The sequence below is a fragment of the Ambystoma mexicanum genome, chromosome 2q (genome assembly GCF_040938575.1).
Source record: "Ambystoma mexicanum isolate Mex_15411 chromosome 2q, UKY_AmexF1_1, whole genome shotgun sequence".
Lineage (NCBI taxonomy): Eukaryota > Metazoa > Chordata > Amphibia > Caudata > Ambystomatidae > Ambystoma > Ambystoma mexicanum.
This window is the reverse complement of record NC_090924.1, coordinates 335,530,061-335,548,993: the sequence shown is the minus strand read 5'-3', so window position 1 is coordinate 335,548,993 and position 18,933 is coordinate 335,530,061. Positions and strand designations below refer to the sequence as shown.

The 18,933-nt window shown below is 43.6% G+C and overlaps 1 protein-coding gene across 2 annotated transcripts in view; it reads right to left on the bottom strand.

Annotated features, from left to right (window-relative positions):
* TRAF7 (TNF receptor associated factor 7) overlaps positions 1-18,933 on the bottom strand; it is a 932,052-nt gene that overhangs the window by 861,330 nt on the left and 51,789 nt on the right. Inside the window, exons 2-3 of one of the 2 annotated variants that reach the window (XM_069647334.1) lie at positions 17,414-17,531; positions 11,248-11,305 (exon numbers count right to left, since the gene is read on the bottom strand). In XM_069647334.1, coding sequence (XP_069503435.1) covers positions 11,248-11,305; positions 17,414-17,494 — 139 coding nt within the window. In that variant the 5' untranslated portion in view covers positions 17,495-17,531. The remainder of the gene's footprint in view (positions 1-11,247; positions 11,306-17,413; positions 17,532-18,933) is intronic. The other variant, XM_069647335.1, reaches the window with a different exon arrangement.

Genomic DNA, 18,933 nt, shown 5'->3' with positions numbered 1-18,933 from the left:
CCTACTTCTGACCCTAACACAATTAACTAATGACTAACGTGCAAGAACTCCAAACTCCAAAGTAAATTAGTAGTGACAGATCTTGCCACTTCAAAGTCTCAAGTGTTAAAAGGAAAAACAAATCTTCAGATTCTTAACCATCGATGTCTCAGTAACCATGGTCTGGCACCTTCCCCTGCCTTCTAACTGGTTACTCTGAGGCCTTCACATGGGTGAGAGCACCAAACGTGGATTTATTGTATTGGCAAATGTACACTTCATTCTGGACAATCTCATTTTTTCGTAGGGTCCCAGACTCTCTTATTTGAACCTCAAATGGGTGCAGGTCCCAGACTCGCAGTGCGGCAACACTGTGACTTCGTTTACTATCCTGCCAAGTCCAAGTACGCGTTTCCCTTTTAAATTTATCAGTACACCTTAGGGTCCTAAACCCTCTTGTTTCATATGGGTGCGGGTCGGAGACTGGCAATTTGGCAACAGCACAACTTGGTTTACTCTTCTGCCAAATATGTCTTCTCCTATCAAATGTCTCAATATTCTTCAGGGTCCCAGACCCTCTTGTGCCTTTCGGAATTGGTTTCTTATATGGGTGCGGGTACCAGACTCGCAATATGTGGTTACCATGGCTTGGTTCACTCTCCTACCAAGCCTGTGGTTCTCTTTCTCCTTTGGTTATTTTTACGGTCCCAGTCCCTCTCCTTCTTGGTTTCTCATGGGGCTGCGTGTCCGTGACTCGCAAGCTGCTTTCAATGTCCCTGTGCTTTCCACTCTTCTCCCCAGGTTTCCCCGGACCTCCAGCTCTTCTCGGTATGCCCGCATACCTTTTCTCTTGGTTTGTGTCTTCCGCAGAACAGGGCTCTCTTTTGAGGCTTCGTAACTCTCAGGGACTTGTCTTTGCTGCTCGTCGCTTCGCTGCCTTTCGCGTCCTTCTCGCAGCAGCCCTGCTCTGACTTGCAGCTTTCTGGTTTGGGGAACGCTCAGGTTTGCCTTGTGTAGTTGCTTGCAGCATCCCTTCTTCCTGGACTTCCAGCGCTGCACCTCTGTCTTCTGTGCGTGGCGTCTCCCCCTTCTTTAACTGATTTGTTAATGCCATTGTGGCAGCTGCTCATCAGCTGTCAGGGATTTGAACTTCTGCATTCCCTGTTTGGTTGTTCTTGACCAATCACAGTTTGCAGATGAGTGGACAGTTCATTCTGGATCTCTGGAGTGATCGGTATCCTCCTGTGCATCTTCTTGATAGTACTGTTATAATCCTTAAATGGAAAATCAAGTGTCCCCATGGTATTTTAGTCAGATCTGAGATATTAGGTTGACTGACTGTACAATAAAGAATGTTGGCCCTATCTAAAGATAGGGAAAAGGGGTTGGACTTTGGTAAGGAGGGGGTTTCATGTAAAGCAGGATTTTACTGCGTTCTCTGTGAAAGGTCATCCCTAATGCCATAAGGGGCTTCCTCTCCCATGTGACCCTCCCCCTGTGTACCACCCCCAGGGAGGCTATTGTGCACCACCCTGGCCCCATGGAAAGGTCTCCCTCTAGGGGAGAAGGTACGGCATCCTCAGATACGTCACATAACCCTATACTAATTGTGGGGAGCACTTACAAACTTTTATTTAAAAGAAATGGGCTTAGAAAAAACCTCACTAGCCCTATTCTAGTAGGAATTTCCCTACCGCAACCAAAAATGAATGAGTCTGTCCAAACAAACCTACGTCCTGTGTCCGTAATCCTATTCTAGCCCTCACACTCTGAATAAACTTCACAGTGCAAAGGATACTGTCTCTTATTCACAAGTGCTAAAATGTTCAGGTTCAACACACAAGTTTAAATCCAACAAAAAGGGTTCCAATGACCCTGGGCCTCATTACAAGTTTGCCAGGCTGCCTCTAAATTTGTGAATTTTTCCAGCACCTGCGAATGGGCAATTAGCAGGGCATTCCGGCCCCGCAGGACCCGGTATTTGCCCATTTGCGGGCGCCAGAAAAAAATGCTCGCTATTCCCATTTCAGCCCCATAGGGCTCAATGGGAATGGGGAGGTCTGATGCACCGGCACCATTCAGAATTCAAATTCAGAATTCTGAATAGATTAAATGGAGAGAGTGGATGGAATCACTGAAATTGATAGAGTGAATGGAATGGATGAAACGGATAGACCAGATAGAATGGAAGAAATGGATGGAATGAATAAAATGGATAGAGTAAATGGAATGGATGAAATTAATAGAGTGGATGGATTGGATGAAATGGATAGAGGGGATGGAATGGATAAAGTGGATGGAATGGATGAAAAGGATGGAATGGATGAAAAGGATGGAATGACGAAATTAATAGAATGGATGAAATGGATAGACCGGATGGAATGGATGAAATGGACAGAGTGGATGAAATGGACAGAGTGGATGGATTGGATAGCGTGGATGAAAACAGATAGTGGATGGAATGGATGAAATGGATAGAGTGGATGGAATGGACACATACAACCGATTTCTCCTGAACCACACCCAACACTAGAATTACATCAGCTGCTCACATATCCGGTGCACCCAAGCACCCTAAGACTCTACCTCTCTCTACTGACCAGAACTACGGTTCCGGCGTTCAATTTACCAGTGCTGTGAGGTCATATCAATGATATATAGAGCGCTATATAAATGCCAAGGAACATAACATAACATAACAGTAGGGCAATTAGATAAAAAGAGCAAATGCAGGAGAAGGCATGGGTGAGGAGCTCAGGGAGTTAGAGACAGAGGAAAGTAGAGTGGGGTTGGCATGGGAGGCAGAAAGCAAGAGGGCTTTCTGTTTTTTGAAGAGTTGAGCATGAGGCAGTATAGCGCCATCTAAGGGTGGATGAGGATTAGACAGTTGGTAAGGAGTTCAAAGACTGCAGGGGATAAGGAAGAACAAGAGAAGAACATATGAATATTGTTGTCAAAGAGGTTATAGTTAAAACCAAAGAAGAAACAGGCGAGGAAGGAGATGAATAGGGTGAAGCGAAGTGGCCCTAGGACTGAACCTTGAAGAACCCCCACTGCAAGGTGTTTTGTGGAGGTGGTGATGGAGTCCCATGTGATAGAGAATGAGCCGACTACGAGAGAGGACACCCAGTCGAGTACTTTAAGCAAAAGAGGGAGCGTTTGAAAGAGAGAGGGATGATTTACAGTTTAGATGCAGCGGAAGATATAGATGGATGAGAATTTAGGAGAGGCGAGAGTGTGGAGCAGTGGTAAGAGAACTGGGGACATAGATGAGAGCAGTCTCAGAGAAGTATGTGGACAGGAATCCAGATTGGAGGGGGTGTAGCTCGAGGTTGTTAACTAAGTGGTTGAGGACAAACCTTGAGGGGATTTTTCAGAAGGAGGGAGATACATCTGTAGAATGAGAGGTTGTTAGGGGAAGCACTTGGTTTCCTTAGGAGCGGTATGATTGCGGCCATTAGTAATAGGCTAGGAAAATACCAGTTGAGAGGGAGGTTGAATAAGACAGAGAGATGATCGGTAGTGACAGGTCTAAGTTCCTTAACATCGCAGACACTGATGGTCCCCACCTAGACATCTCTGGACTTTGTCCAGAGAAATCTGGTGATGACTAACATTCTCCTGACCACAACAGCTGGCCCCTTGTTTTTAGACCCTGTGGTCTCCAGCTGGTTAGGACTAAGGAATTATAGCATGAGCCCCATTAAAGAGTATAGGCCTTGTGGTGTTCAGCAGCTGGCACCATTATGAATACAACCATGCTGGGCATCTGGTTGGCGCCAGAGGGTTCACCAAGGCGCAGGTGTGGGCTGTTGAAGGTGCTGGATCCCCTTCACACCCACTGTTGTCCAGTTTGTTTTTGGCCCATTGACACCAATTGTTGTCACCACATCAGGAATCTTGGCACATTGGGGCACTCAGCCCCATGAACCTGAATTTCAACAATAGAGGCGGCAGGCTTCTTCCAGGGATAAATGGCTATTCAGAATAGCTGAGACTATTCGATCTAGAAACCAGTGGCTTTCCACTGGTTAGCAACAACTTTACTTGTTTTATGTACTGGGTGATTTCTAGACCCTTGAGACTGCCATATCTTTCAAAGTAAGACTAACTAAGACTTTTGGATATTTGTGTTTTGAATCCTCTACTGGAAAGAATAACTCCTGCGCAAGAGCATGTGGGCTCCAGTGGAGACCCATATCCTTGGTCTGGTAACAAGCGTACTTATTGTGACTCACTGGCTCTACAACGTTTAATGAACGGTAAACTCACTGCAGGCTGAATTCAGCACAGCCATCTAAGTGCAAGCTATCCAAATAAAAGGTTTTTTGGCAATTTCAGCTAAAGCCAGCTTAGTGAATTGTGCGGTTTTTGTCCTATTTTATTTACCATCGGTTTTGAAAAATCCCCATGACTGTTTTTGCTCCTACCCAACCTTTTTAATTCCTTCTCATCTTCCTCTTCTTTTTTGTGCCCTATTCCCACTTTATATAATAAAGTAAACATATGTTAAGATGCTTCTTTTCGACTTTCTTTTATAAATGAATGTATAAAACTCAATGATTTACATTTAACACAATGTGCTAATTGTGAGGAGGGAGTGCGGTAGTGACTCGATTTATATAGTTTACACTATCACGGGCCGCCTATTGGTGCTGGTGTGTGCAGACATTTTGATGGGACCAGGGAAGCTTTCCTTAGAGATTTAAAGCAACTGCTAAAGAGAAGATGATTGGACTCTACCCAGTGGTCAAGAGGAAGCTTTTATTGTAGTTGGAGCCCCAGAAACTAAAGGCTCTTCCCCCTCTGAAAGAGCAGGAACAAAACAGAAAGGAGGAGTTTGTCAAAGGACCCAAGAGTGCATTGAAGTGTGCAGTGCTGGATTTTGCCCTCAGGTAGGAGAGAGCAGCCACATACAAGTCTTTGTCGACTAGGCAAAGGGTTTTAAAGATAATCTAATCTGGCACAGGGAGCCAGTCCAGAGCTTTGGAGATGCAAGCTCTCTTAGAGAGACCGAAGATAAGGCGCAAAAGGCGGGCAGTGACATTCTTCACTAGTTGCAGATTGTGAATGGAGCAGTTGGGGAGGCTAGCCAAGAGGGAATTGGTATTATCAGAACAGTCATTCTCAGGGGAAGGGGAAACATTGTTTTTGGAGCTAGAGGAACCAATCATAGAATGAGTTTTAATTTCCTCATGTGAAAGAAGTAGGTCTTTTTTATTTTATTGATGTGGGGGATGAGGGACATAGCCGAGCTAATCCAAATTCTGTTTGAAGAGGAGGAGGAGGTAGAAAAAGTGGTTAGGAATGAAAAGAGTAAGAAGAAGAACAAATAAAGGCCCAAAAGAACAAGATTTATGTTTTGGCCTGATTGAGCTTAAGCCAGCAAAAAGACATCCAGTAGTGAATGGCGCCGGGACAGGTTTCCAGAGTGTGAGATTGGGAGGGAAAGTAGGTCATGCAAAGGTAAAATTGGGTGTCATCCAGGCACAATTAATACCCCTTTTTCTGTTGCACAGATCTTTGTTAAAGAGAAATTGAAAAGAGTATCTTTGGTGTACACTGCCGATGGGGAGAAAGGAGAAGCATGTCAACCCCAACAGACTTGTGGGTTGTACAAGAAAAAAGGGTTTGAACCACTGGATGGCTAGGTTGCCTACCTGTGCGACCCAACTGAGACCATCAAGCAGAATACAAGGGTCCACCATGTCAATGGCAACACATAGGTCTAACAGGCAAACAAGTATGGCCTTGTGTTGATCCATCACCATCAACACTTCACCCCAAAGTGAAAAGATAACTATTGCATCCAATAACCAGGTTGAAGCACAGACTGCAAATCATCTAGGAGGGAATGGTTCAAGGTGAATGTCTGCAGGCGTTTAGTGGCTAGGGACGTAAACGACTTTGAATTCCTGGTGAGGATATCAATGGGATCAGCCTGTAATTTTCAGGTGCGAGCAGAGCGAGGCTGGGGTTTTTAAGATGAGGCTGGATTATAGAATGTTTGAAGAAGGTAGGTCAAAATGGTGAGGTAGGGTCAAAATGGCTTGGAATAGCAAAACAGAGAAGGGGAATGGATGAGCCGAGGAGGCAATGTGTTTGACGGAGCCAAGCATACGTGAAATGGAAGCAAGGGGGAAGGGTGCCAGATAAAAAAGGGTAGGGTGCAGGGGTGCCGATTTTGGAGCTTCCATTCTGGAAATCATATGCAGAACCTTATCTTGAGAATACTGTTATTCAAGAAGTTGGTAAACCTATTCACAAAGTAGGTGGGGGAAGGGGCATTAAGGGGCCTTGTGGGGGAGTGCAAAGATCTTGATCACCTCAAAGAGGGACTTATGGTTGTTGGATACCGAGATTATTCTTTGAGTAGAAATCTCTTTTAGCTGTCCGGATCAGAACGTGGTATTTTTTTAAAGGGTTGATGTATATGATTTTTCAGTTGGTAGGAACTTTTTCATTTATTTGTATGCTAAGGTTCTTGCCTTGGATTTTTGTAGGGTGTTAGAAAACCAAGGGACTTTTCTAGACAGTGATTTGCATAATTTCTCTAGGGGGAAGTGTGCCAAAGGTGAGGGTGGCCTTGTTGTTATAAGGCAGAGGCAAGTGATTGCAGCTGAAAGGATCAATGGCGGAAGGAGGAAGGACAGAGGATCGAGTATATAGTGATCATTCGACAGGGACCAGAAGAACTGCTTCCATCAAAAGCTGGGGTTTTGAGAGGGAGCGTGGGAATAGGAGGAAATGGAAAAGTTAAAAGGAACCAAGTGTAGAGAGGCCAATGTACACATCATCTCTAGTGCCTGCCTCCTCATCTCTGTCATACTGGAAGAACAGCAAGAGAGCACTGTAGGTATTGCCCCAATACCGCATCGAAGATTTGAGAGATGTTATGCACTCAGACAACCGTATCGAATTTACACTCACACTGACGTGGAAGGATGTCTGCATACACATATACCACTGGATAAAGAAGAGCGATAGGTGAAATCAGACCAGAGAAAAGTGACCTTGTGAAGATAGACACGAGGACGCACTGCAACGATATGCGAATACTCAAAGAATGAAGATGTTACTGAAGTAACAAGAGAAACATGTATGCAAATACAAAAGAAATCATATAGACTAAGAAGTTAAGTAAGAAGAGAATTAGCAAATGTTTATTCGCAGAAACGCAAGGTAGATGACACATACAGAAGCTTGCTGCAGGAGAAAATATAACATGAGTAAAGCGGCCATGATGGAAAGATGGATGTCGACTCTGTATAAAAATAAACAATAAGCCTTGAAGAGAGAGAGACCAGAACTGCAGAGCTGACCTGCACTAGAAAAACAGCTTTGTGCGAACAACAAAGAATATCCGTTTGGCTTGGGATCAAGGATGCAACATCAAGAGGCAATGGGAGTCAAAGTGGATAAGCTACATATGCATGACATTTTTCTCTTAGATTAAGTGAAGGCGAAAACATTTGCAAGTGCCAAGTATTGAGCAATTAAAGATGCAGAAAGCATATAAAAGACAGAGCAACCAAGTCTCTAGAGGCCAAGAGAAATAATAGCACACTGCTTAATTGAATTAAATAGTGCTAAATAAAAGGTCAAAATTGACAAAATCATGGTCTCCTCAGATGTAGTGCAAGACTCGAAAACAGGGCTTATTCATTAAGCTCCAACTGAAGATCGTGATATACCTACACTCCCTTAAGAGTACCAAGGAAGAGAACAGTAAGCAAGGTCAATTACAGAGAAGAAGCCTTGGCTTAGGGCCTAATTGATGAGAGCTGGTAGGCTAATTGACCAAATGGGCAGTGGTCTGATGTTGTTCTCCGCACCTGGGTTTTGTTTTGCTTACATGCTGCCAATGAGCCGAATGTGCATGGTTGGGCGAAAATACCAACCAATCATATGGGCCTATGAATCAGTGTACCATACATTGTTGCAGAAGCCAATCTGCTGCTGTTATTCTGCTATTAATCCGTATTATATGTAGTAATAGGTAGTTCAAGGCGTGCTACTAGATAGGGAGCAGCCAATTATGTTACTAACACCTAAACAAAGTATAGGTATATATGTTCCCTTAACCAATCTCTCTATTCAATAGGTTTTTACTGTTTGCCACGGAGGGTGATGCCATAGCTGACGCACATCGAGGTGTAAAGCCTTTGTATAATAGAAATGTTAATGAGAGTGAGTGAGCGGCAATCTGTTTGTTCACCAGGTTTCCCTACTTTATCTGAGCTGATAATAAAGTAGTATTTTGCCATATTCTTTGAGTCGGTCTGGTTATTTGGGTCTGAGATTGTTTATTGGTCATTGCATCTGGCACTTGGAACGCTCCAAGTGTTACTCCACACAAACATGTGGTCTAACCAGACAGGGGAGTGGTGGGGAGCAGGGGGGAATTGCAGTGTTGAACAGTAGGATGCCCTTGGAAGCCAAGTGTGCACTTTTGAGATTATAGGGGGGCAGGTTAAGGGAGTCACAAATATTGCCTAAAGGTACCTCATCGGGTTGAAAATGTCTAAATTAATTTTTGAAATCTCCTAAAACCAACAGTAAGTTAGAACTGAAAGCAATATTGGCGACAAGAAGTTCTAGTGCCGTAAAATGGCAGAGGCTGACAGAAATGTGGGATGTAGCCAGTATGCCATAAAAGAGTGTCGGTGAGATGGTTACTGAAATGGGGTTTCAATTAAATACAAATCAATCTATTAAGGAATATCTTCATGCATTTGATACAGCTAGCACATGTGGATTTTCTTTGAAATGAAGAATGTAAAATAGGTGGACACCAAATGACAGTATGCACGCTAGTTTCTCAAATACCATCACATCATACTGTCTTTTCTTATTCATTTTTTCAAACCTGCCCTGTGACTTATGGTTTACATGTTATAGTTCAAATCATCTGTAAAACCTACTTCAAGAACTATGTTCTGATGTTCTATGACTAGACCGTGTGTGTGTTGAGCTTCCCAGGGAACCCACCGACTATCAGGGCCAGCTGCTGACAAATAGCTACGCCAACTCATTTAAACTCTTCTTGGCCCCAAGGACTCAGCAGTGCAGGACCAACCAGTTCTGGGTGGTGGAAGCGTTTAAAGTGCCATGTTTTTTCTCGGCAAATGTACATTTACTTATTTCATTAATTTAGGACTTTTAAAGCGCAACATTCACCCATGGATATCTCGGCTCTGGTGATGGCCATATAAATGGAACTTAGTCTGAAGGAGGCTATGATCCGATTTAGATAACTGGTGAGAACAGTCCGGTTTCAAGCACCTTTCTTAGGCTAGATGGTCTTGTAACTCATGGATATCGGATGGGAGAGAGTTCCACATTTTGCAAGCTTAGTCTGAGAAGGCATGCGCGCCCATTTTTCAAAGAGTACATTTGTGTGGTATGATGTTTCTTGGGAATTTTTCCACAATGAAATATGGGCTGATGCAACTCCGTCCAAGTGTATGATGCACAGGGACTTCAATTGTGATCTTTTAACAATGGGAAACCAACAGAGATCAGATTGTGTGTGAAACATGGTCAGGGCGATGGTTGAAAATGAAACAGGCAGACACATTCTAAATAGCTCAAGTATATACATTTGGAACTTGGGGAGGCTTGGGAAGGTACTGTTGCAGAATTTGAGAAACATTGAAAGGCAGTACATTGTAGTCCCTTTTCCCAGCGTTTCAAGTGTCTTCAGATGGGTAGAGACACTATGTGGAGGCATTGCCAATACGCTTGGACAAGTTGGTGGGTACCGATGCAGTGCTGCAAGATTGGTTATGCAGCATTAAGAGAGGTACTTCAAGTACTTGAGCTACAACAGCAGAAGCTGCAGTCTCCTCTTACACTAGGAAGGTTGATGAACACAGCAGAGTGCCATTAAACAGGTAGATGCCCAGTCAATGACTTCCTTCCTCTTCCGCTATTACTCTAAGAATTGCTCCCAGAAATGGTGCCGAAAATGTTCAGGCACCGTTGAGAAGGCGCGGGGTCAGACCCATTAGTGCCCGTCTTTTAACATGGCTTTATGTGCCAGACTAGTGGAGATCAAGGATTTCTTGAGGCCCACCCTCTCCCTGCAGTGCTACGCATTTGAAAGTCCAGGAAAGGGGGTTGCACAGGATGACAATTTACTACACTAAGAAAAGGCTCCAAGAGGCAGTGCTGGGATGTCGAACAGAACAGGCTCACCTCTGCTCAGACTTGTTCAGTGCAAAAAAAGAACACTGACCTAAAAAGATAAAGGAGAGCATATGCACATAGGTTGACTTTCTAAGCTAGAGGAATGGCGATTGGTGGGTAGAACAGGCTGCGCTCCATCACACGGCGTGGGGAAATGGAAAGTGTTAGCCTCGAACATCTGTAATTCACCCACGTAACCCATGGAAGATTTCTTGAACAGAATAAATATTAAGTGCTTTCAGGGGGTCGGCATAGGGTTCGGAAGAGGCATCAATAGATTTGATTGGTGTTTTTGGGGGGGTCAAAGGGTTTAACAAATGGATTATTTTTTTCACATCTTGACAGGTAGCAATATTTCTGTAGCCTATTTTTCATATATAATCCTTTTTTGCAGCATTGGAATTCATTAGGGAATGTGTATAAAATAAAAAAGGGCAAGCGTAAAAAGGATGAGTAGTAATCATCCAGGAAGGCTGCTCCTCCACAGTTCGATAACCTGACTTGTTTCACCAGTTAGACTATGAGGATGCATCATCCATCCATGCTGCCTGCTGCCTTCTAAACAAATCCCTGCAATACACATATCTGTTGAATTATCATTTCCTCTTAATGACACAAAAGGGATGCACATCTACAACTTCCTTCATAGGCAACAGAACAGGGGTCTGTGACATTTGGCTCTCCAGATGTGTTGTACTACAACTCGCCTGAGCCCTAGCCAGCACAGTCAATGGTAAAAAAAGAATGGGAGTGTCCAGAGCATCTGGAGAACCCGCAGGTTGCAGACCCTGCAATAGAAGACCCGGGAAAAAGCAGTTGCTAGCATACAATAAAACACACCACACATATTCTCAAGACACTGCAAGCAGGCATCTGTTCTGCTGCTGACCCCTTTCCCATCAGACTGCCACCAAAAACCCAGCGGTGCAGAAAATATTGTTCTCCATCCAAGACATTATCATGTGCACAGCCTAAGTGATCAGCTTTCCTTCTTAGTGTGCAGGGAGATCTGACATTTATTAATAAGATGAATTGCACGAAGCAAAGTTCACAACAATGTTCCAGAGTAAGGCTTACGTTTAGTAATTGTGGTAACTGGAGGGAAGGTAGGACCGAAGGAGGTTTCCATTCTCGTCTGCAATGAAGAGAGGAAGGACAATGAGTAACAAACATTCTTTTGCTCATAGGATTACACATTGTGCAACTTTAGCTCTCGTTTGGCCGTTTTCACCCTTCCTGCTGCTGATCCTGCAGACCTGCTAGGCAGCACGTTTCGGCAGATCTCTGGCAGTTCTGGAGTTGTGCAACAAATAACGTGTTTGCACCGGTTAACACGGAAGTAACTGTGTGTGGCATCTGAGGGACTAAGGCATAACCTTTCAGACAGTGACATTAAATCGTTTTTGCCTCCCCCTCCACCTTCCTGGTGTATTTATGACAGGGAGACGTTTAGTGACAGAAAACTCGCAGGTTAAAGTAAAATCTAAAATCAACGAGTTCCCCTGGACGACTCTTTATTATGTAACCTAGGTGGCTCGATTTCCTTTTTACTAAAGACCTCTGGAAGATGCACGTTTGAAAACATTCTTGTAGGTCTAGAATTGCATTTTTTTAAAACAACCTTTAAAAAGTTATTAATGTGTTCCTAACTAGAAAAGGCTTCAACATGTGTTAAAGTGTATTTTTCTTAAACCCATTGTTCTGTGCTATTGCAGTCAATATATCGGCCAGTTTCAGAATGCAGACGAGCTGTCCGTCACTTTTTGTGCATGCCAAGCCACTACTATGAAGCAGTGTGAAACAGACTGCAGGTAAAGGTGTGCCCAGATCACATCACATTCGCCGGTCCCTCCTCTCCCATGGCACAGGGGAGTTGCATTATAACGGGCCTTTGGCAACGTAACCCTGCCCTAAATAGAAAACCCTATCCCTTTACCCGAGTTTTTTTAGCTTTTTATTCAAGGCCTATCACTGCAAACGTGCTCAATGATCCCACGTTGATAGGGTGCTGTCTGCAGCATCCCACCCATCTTGAGTGAGTAACCCCAAAGTGTGGAAATGCACCCCTCACTTGAATATGTATGGAAGGGCTGGGAGTGCGTTAACAGATGAAATCTGCTGGCCCAGGGGAGCGGGGGCCAGTTGCCCTCGCACCACTTTGCCCACAGATGTTAGCGAGTTGGCCATATGGTATTCTTTCTCACAGATTGGCCACATTCATCTGCAGCATCTTTTAATACGCACATCAAAACATCAACTAGATTGGTGTACTACTACATATCGTGGAGGTCAAAATAAATTAGATGCAAAATCGTCCATTGGACCCCCATATTTTCACTTTTGTTCTTTTCAAATATTTTTTTTTTGGTTTAAATCTCCAAATTGACCTTCATATTCGAAAGAAAAACATATTCTACATATGGTACACTATGTCCTAGAGAATGGTAACAATTTATTGTGGCTTTTTTTTCTGATATTTTTTCATTTTTATTTTCACCAATAAAGTTTGCATTGCAATACAATTAGAAATAAACAAGCTTCATAAAATTACAAACCTGGTCACAAGATTGAGTCCAAAAGAGAAGAAAAAGAAGAAAAAAACATCTCATAATGCATAACACAACATAAATAAGGAGAAAAAGTAGAAGAGAGAATATTGAAAAGAGGCTTTTTTGAAAAGACACACCCTCAACTACTAGCTAATGCGCTAGAATTACGCATTTGGCCGATTTTCACAAATGCATTACAATCAAGGGAGCATGTTCACAAAAAACGTTGTCCACTTGGCTGAGCTGTGCGCAAATGCAAGTGAGCAAAACATTAGTATTCCCTGCATGAGAGCTGAATCGCAACAGTGAACCTGTCTGCATAAAATGCTTTTGCACTGAAGATTCTCTTTTGTGAAACAGTCCTCATGCAGAATGCAGGCAGGAGCAAGCAGCGGGAGGTTAGCCACAGAGCAAAGCACACCCTGATGCACAACAGGCTGTGCTTTGATTTCATGCCGATCATTTAGGGATCTCCAGAGGTTGCGCCTGGTTCCCCCTGGTAAAGTCCTATATCACTAGCACTACCCCCTGTGACCTCTGGCTTAGAGATGACCCAACTCGTATGGTTTAGTGCAGGCACAAATAAATCAACTGTAAGGGTTTTAGGGTCAACACAATGATCAGATTTGTGTTGCTAGGTCATGGCTAAATTCTTCATTTTGTGTCATTGCTAAGACTGAACAAAATGGACGATTTTACCTGCATTGGTAATTGTAGCTGAATCACAATGACCCACAATGGATTGTATTAGCCCTGGTGCAAATGCAATACTTCCACAATCATCAGCACTGGAACTAACAACCGTAAAGATGGTTGTTGGACACACATCAGACTTGGTTTCATTCTATGCAACTCAGGGTATCCAGCTTGGCAACCCCAGTATGGTTCTAGTTTGGCAACCCAATTACATTTGCAGATGGACAAGCCGAGTATAATGCCAATTTCACAATACTATTGTGTTCCCAGTATTACAATACAATGTACATGCGGTTTGAAAAAAAATCCAATTTGATAATCCCAACATACTCTGTGTAGCAATCCTACGTTGCTCAACCAGTGTAACCAAGTACATTTGCAGTCAGACAACCCTAGTACAATCCCAGTTTGCACAGTATAATGATATGATATGACAGTTTATTTATATAGCGCCTATACACAATGGGCCTCATTACAAGTCAGCCGGTCCGGAAACAACAGTGGCGGTAAATCCGCTGCCACTGTTGTTTCCGGACTGACTGATTCCGAGTCCTGCAAGCGGGAGGGGTCACTCCCGCCAGGTCTGACCTGGCGGAAGTAACACCATCTGCCTGCAGGCGGACATGGAAACACCTGGCTCTGTCACAGACGGAACCAGTGTTTCCATGGTCCCTATCCCCATTGTGGGAATGGGGCTTAACAGAATTCCGCCTCCAAAATTACTGGGTCACCGGGGTGATTCCAGCAATCACAGAGGCAGAATGGAATTACCGGTCCGGCGGCAGCCTGCCGGTTTTTCCGGCACGGCTACCGCCGGACTCGTAATGAGGCCCAATGTGTTTCAAAGCGCTTCAAGGCAAGGGAGGGAACACGGGAAAATACAATGACATTCTTACAGGCCATGAACCGCAAGGATGTGAAATTAACTATCGTACTCAGCCTGATGACATTTAAGATAGTGCAAGAGCTAAGACATAGATAAGGAAAGGGGGGGGGGGTGGGAAGGAAATGGAAACAGACAGGGGACTACCATACTAGGCCTGATGACATTTCTGATAGAGCCAGAGAAAACAAAAAGGTGAGGGAGAGGGGTGCAGAAAGGGAAGGGAGGAACAAAACAAGCGACTATCGTACTAGGCCTGACAACATTTCAGATCGTGCTGGGAGGGGTGGGGGGAGGAGGCGACAAGTAAGGAGAGGATGTAGGAGACAGACGAGGTTGCTATCATACTAGGTCCAGGGACAATTCTGATAGAGTAAGTGCATAGAAGAAAGCAAGGGGAGGAAGGGAGGGGATAGGAAAAGGGAGAATGGGAGAGGTGGAGAGAACAGAGAGTAAGCAGTCAAAAAGAGTCGAGAAGCAAGAGGGGAGAGCGAATACAATACTCAAACTATATGAAAATCCCAGTATACTCGCAGTTTGACAGCTTCAATATATTCACAGTTTGACAACCCAAGTATACACGGAGAGTGACAATACAAGTAAACTGCCAATTTGCCCAATCCCATTATATTCTAGGTTTTACAATCCTACTAATTACATGCAGTTTGAAAGCTCAAAGTCTGACCATCCATTTATGCTCCAAGTTCGGCAATGGCAGTGTACTCCAAGTTTGACTAAACTATACCACTATATATGCAGTCTGACAACACCAGTATAATTCCAGTTTGACCACCATATTCCCAGTTTAAAATTTCAAGTATACTCTCTTTTCTCCTCCATTGCTCCAAATCTTTCCTCCAAAAGTCTTCAAAACCTTGCATCCTCCTGCTCTATACACCCACACTACATTCGAATGGTCTACAGTTCATATCGTGGTCTGGACCTTCCTCTGCCTCTACATCCCTGCTTTATTGACTTCAGGTGTGGGTGATTCGGTTTCAAAAAGCCTCCGCGTCTCTCCTTTTAACAGTCAAGGTTTTGAAGAAGGCTGATGCCAGCTTGGAAAGCTAGACGGAGTGGGAGGGAGTTCTGTGAGTGGGTTAGGACCTCTGTGCCCTCAGACCGTATATTCAGCTTACAAACTGCCTCATAACCAAACACTACAAGCGAAATGCCTCACATGTTTGCATTGTACTGTCTGTATTAAGGCCCTTGCTGTTCCGTGCACTATTTCCTAGCCCCATAGCTTCTGTCAAGAGACTGAATTCTGACATTTGGGTTAATTATGGTGAATGGATGGAACCTGCCATGAGGTGAAACACCATAGGACGGGGCAAACTTCAGAGTGGTACTTGGTGTACAGTCTTTCCTTAGAGGGAAAGTATCCCAAAGGAGCCCTAGGTGGTGACTCTCTGCCTCTCTTGCATGGTATGGTGGGATAGACCAGGGATCCTCCCAATGTCACCTCTGGGCGCAGCATCACACGGCTTGTAGTAATAACACTCAGCCCCCATGCCCCCTATTCTCCTTCCGAAGAAAGGCAACGCTCGGCTACGGACTGAAAAATGGTTACCACTGCACCAAATTAAATCTTTTAATGAAGAAACCTTTTTCATACTACTCTCTCTGAATGAAATGCCTAGATCTGTTTGGCTTGCATTAGGACTTTACCATTCGCAAGTGTACATAAAACTGGACCCCGCAGAGAATGATGAATTCTAGCTGTACTTTTGCGATATTCTAGGTGTTGGAAAAATGACGATTTTGCCTACGGTTGCCCTTAGGTTGAATTTTGTTCTGACTAATCAGTGCATAGCCTCTAGTGTCAAATGCACTAATTCTCCTTCTGTACAATACCCACGATAATTTGCTGTATTTCATAATGCAAGTGATCGTATCTTCTTGAGCAATCAATACAAATAAATGTAAAAAATGCAGAACACCTGCTCCTACAGCCCATAGAAGGTAATGGCAAACATTGCAATGATGCTCAGGACCCATTACCCTGGCTTTCTCCCTACACAGTGGGGGAAGTGGGAGGCAGGGGGGGGAATTGTAGCTGCAATCATATATAGTGACAACATCTTCCCGGTTGGCACCTAATAAACAGGTCCAATGGTTTTATATGCATTGCAAAAAACCATAAAAAATTGACATAGGAGGACTATTGGAATGAGACACGGAGGACTTGTGGAGTGAAAATATGCAAGTCGGATAGGAGAATTCCTCTTTAATGTATTTTGAAATCAGCAATAATATGCTATTGAAGGAATTTGTCTTTTAAGCAAGTGTGGCTGCTTTACAAATGCTGCAATAAAATGTGGCCATTCTTTGTGACAAGACAGAACGACGTGTGAATGAATATATGGGGATCCAATGGGTGCCTTTGGTGGTCATGTATAATAAATGCAACAAGACATGACATTTGGGAATTTAAGCAGATATTTGGTTTATGTATTTTACAAAAAAAAGTCACACTAAAATGTGGCCATTTAATGTAATATTATAGGATGGCATGTGACTAGAAAATATACAGGTCTACTGAGAGATTTTGTTGTTAGTACATTTTCAAATCAGCGAAAGTGATTATCTAGGTACAAGTGCGGGATATTTGTGCAGTGAAAATAAAGGAGTGGCACATTGAGATGTTTTACATGCATTTGAAAATTAGTAGAAAAATGTTAATATAGCAAATCAAACCGATATTTGGTTGTGTGTTGTTCAAAATACTACAGCAGGATTAGACCAGTCTGTTTGACATTAAAGAGACATGAGAGTGACAGAATACGGTCGTCCGATAAGTGAATTGTTTGCAAGTATTGGTTTCACATGAGCAAAATGTGCCAATAAAGCAAGTCATTTGATATGTGGGTGTTTGTGTGCTCCAAAAAAAGCTACAGTACAATGTGGCCATTCTGTATGACACTGTAGAAGGCCTCTTTGCGGGCCAAAACGTGAAGTGAAATATGCGAGTTTTCCAACAGGACATTTTCTTTTTAATGCACGAATTGAAGGAATATTTGCATCTAATCTTGTCCGTCAGGGATTCAATGCTGTTCCAGTTATGTATGCAAGATTGACCGGAAAGATGGCAATGCTCTGGTTGCACTCTTACCAAGGAGTTGTTTTCCGGAGGGGTGACACTAGCCGCTCCGCCAGAGAAACAGTTGTAGCGCGAAGTCTTGCTCGAGCTCATAATCTTATGTCAACACTGGTGGCAGTAAATTTCGTCTCTACGGGAGAAAAGGAAAAGAGGATAAAATACTTTATCTTCCCGTTTTCTACACTGCAGTCTTCAATTGGTTTACTATACTTTCTGGAGTTAAGAGCAAGTACAGACCATAAGAAACATCATTTGCAATCGATCAGCAAATCGACAAATCAGACGGGGCAAGATTGGGGCAAGATTGATCACTAGCATTCACCAGCTGGAACAAAGGTCACAAATGCAAAGATTGGGCCTCATTACGAGTTGTGCGTAATCCCGGCGTTAAATCCGCCGGAATACCACCCACTGAATCACTGTAACAGCCACTTGGTCCAGCTGAATTATCCCGGGATTACAAGTGGCGGTGGCGGTGTAAATCCCCATTTATTGGACTCAATGGGGCTTTTTTTTCGGAATTACAACAGCGGCGGAATTACAGCTGCAGTAATTCTGCCGATTTCTCGGCAGTGAGTGGGAGGATTCAGCTCCAGGATTTTTCTGGAGGTAAATACTCCACTTCAGGCCCAACCTCATAATTTAGTGTAGTGGTAAAGTTGGTGGTAACGGATTTACCGCTCTTTTACCACTTAAACACCATACCTGTAATGAGGCCCTAAGTGTCTTAACCATGACCACATCTAGCATTTCTAACAATGAAGCAGAGAATGGTAGATTAGTCACTTTTGATTTATGGTGTACAGCAACGACAAACGTCTCTAATGAGGAATGCGAGGAGTATAGTCTCAAACTACAGTTAATGGTACCTGCAGGGATGTCAATTCACCAAAATGCAATCTCATCCCAGCAAATGCCCCTTATGCGTAGTACGGTCAGCATATGCAAAGTAAAACCGTGTATTTGCCATGTGCATCATCAAATGCTCCCATATTGCCATTTTATGCCAGTACATGTCCCATATTTCTGGCACAGTCCACATGTCAAAGTGTTGCCATCATATGTCAAATACTGCACAAATGCCACAGCATGGCAATGGATTTTTTGAACTATCAATGCATTATGTGCCCGGCATTCATCCATTAATTCTGTCATTTGTATAGCGCATTTCACCATAATTATGTCCCCCATCATGCTGTTGGTTGAACGCCATTGGAGGGACCGAAGTCCAGATATGGGAAAGTTGGGAGGTGCTATTATTCGTGTGTGCATTTCAGCCATTAAAGTTATGAGAGGGTGGCCAAGACCCTGCTAGTCACCCATGTCAGGATGGCATGTGGCTGGGCGGAAAGCACATACTATGAACTAAGCAGTGGGGTTGTGTTTAAGTGGATAGAAAATTATGCGAGTAGCTACAGTTCGAATATTTTGTTGTGAAAGGTAGTTTCCTACTTATGGCAAAGGTGTTGTGCAATAGTGTTTGTGTCATATGCGAGTGCAGGTGTGTGTGGGAGGGAGGCTGTGCCTTCGGC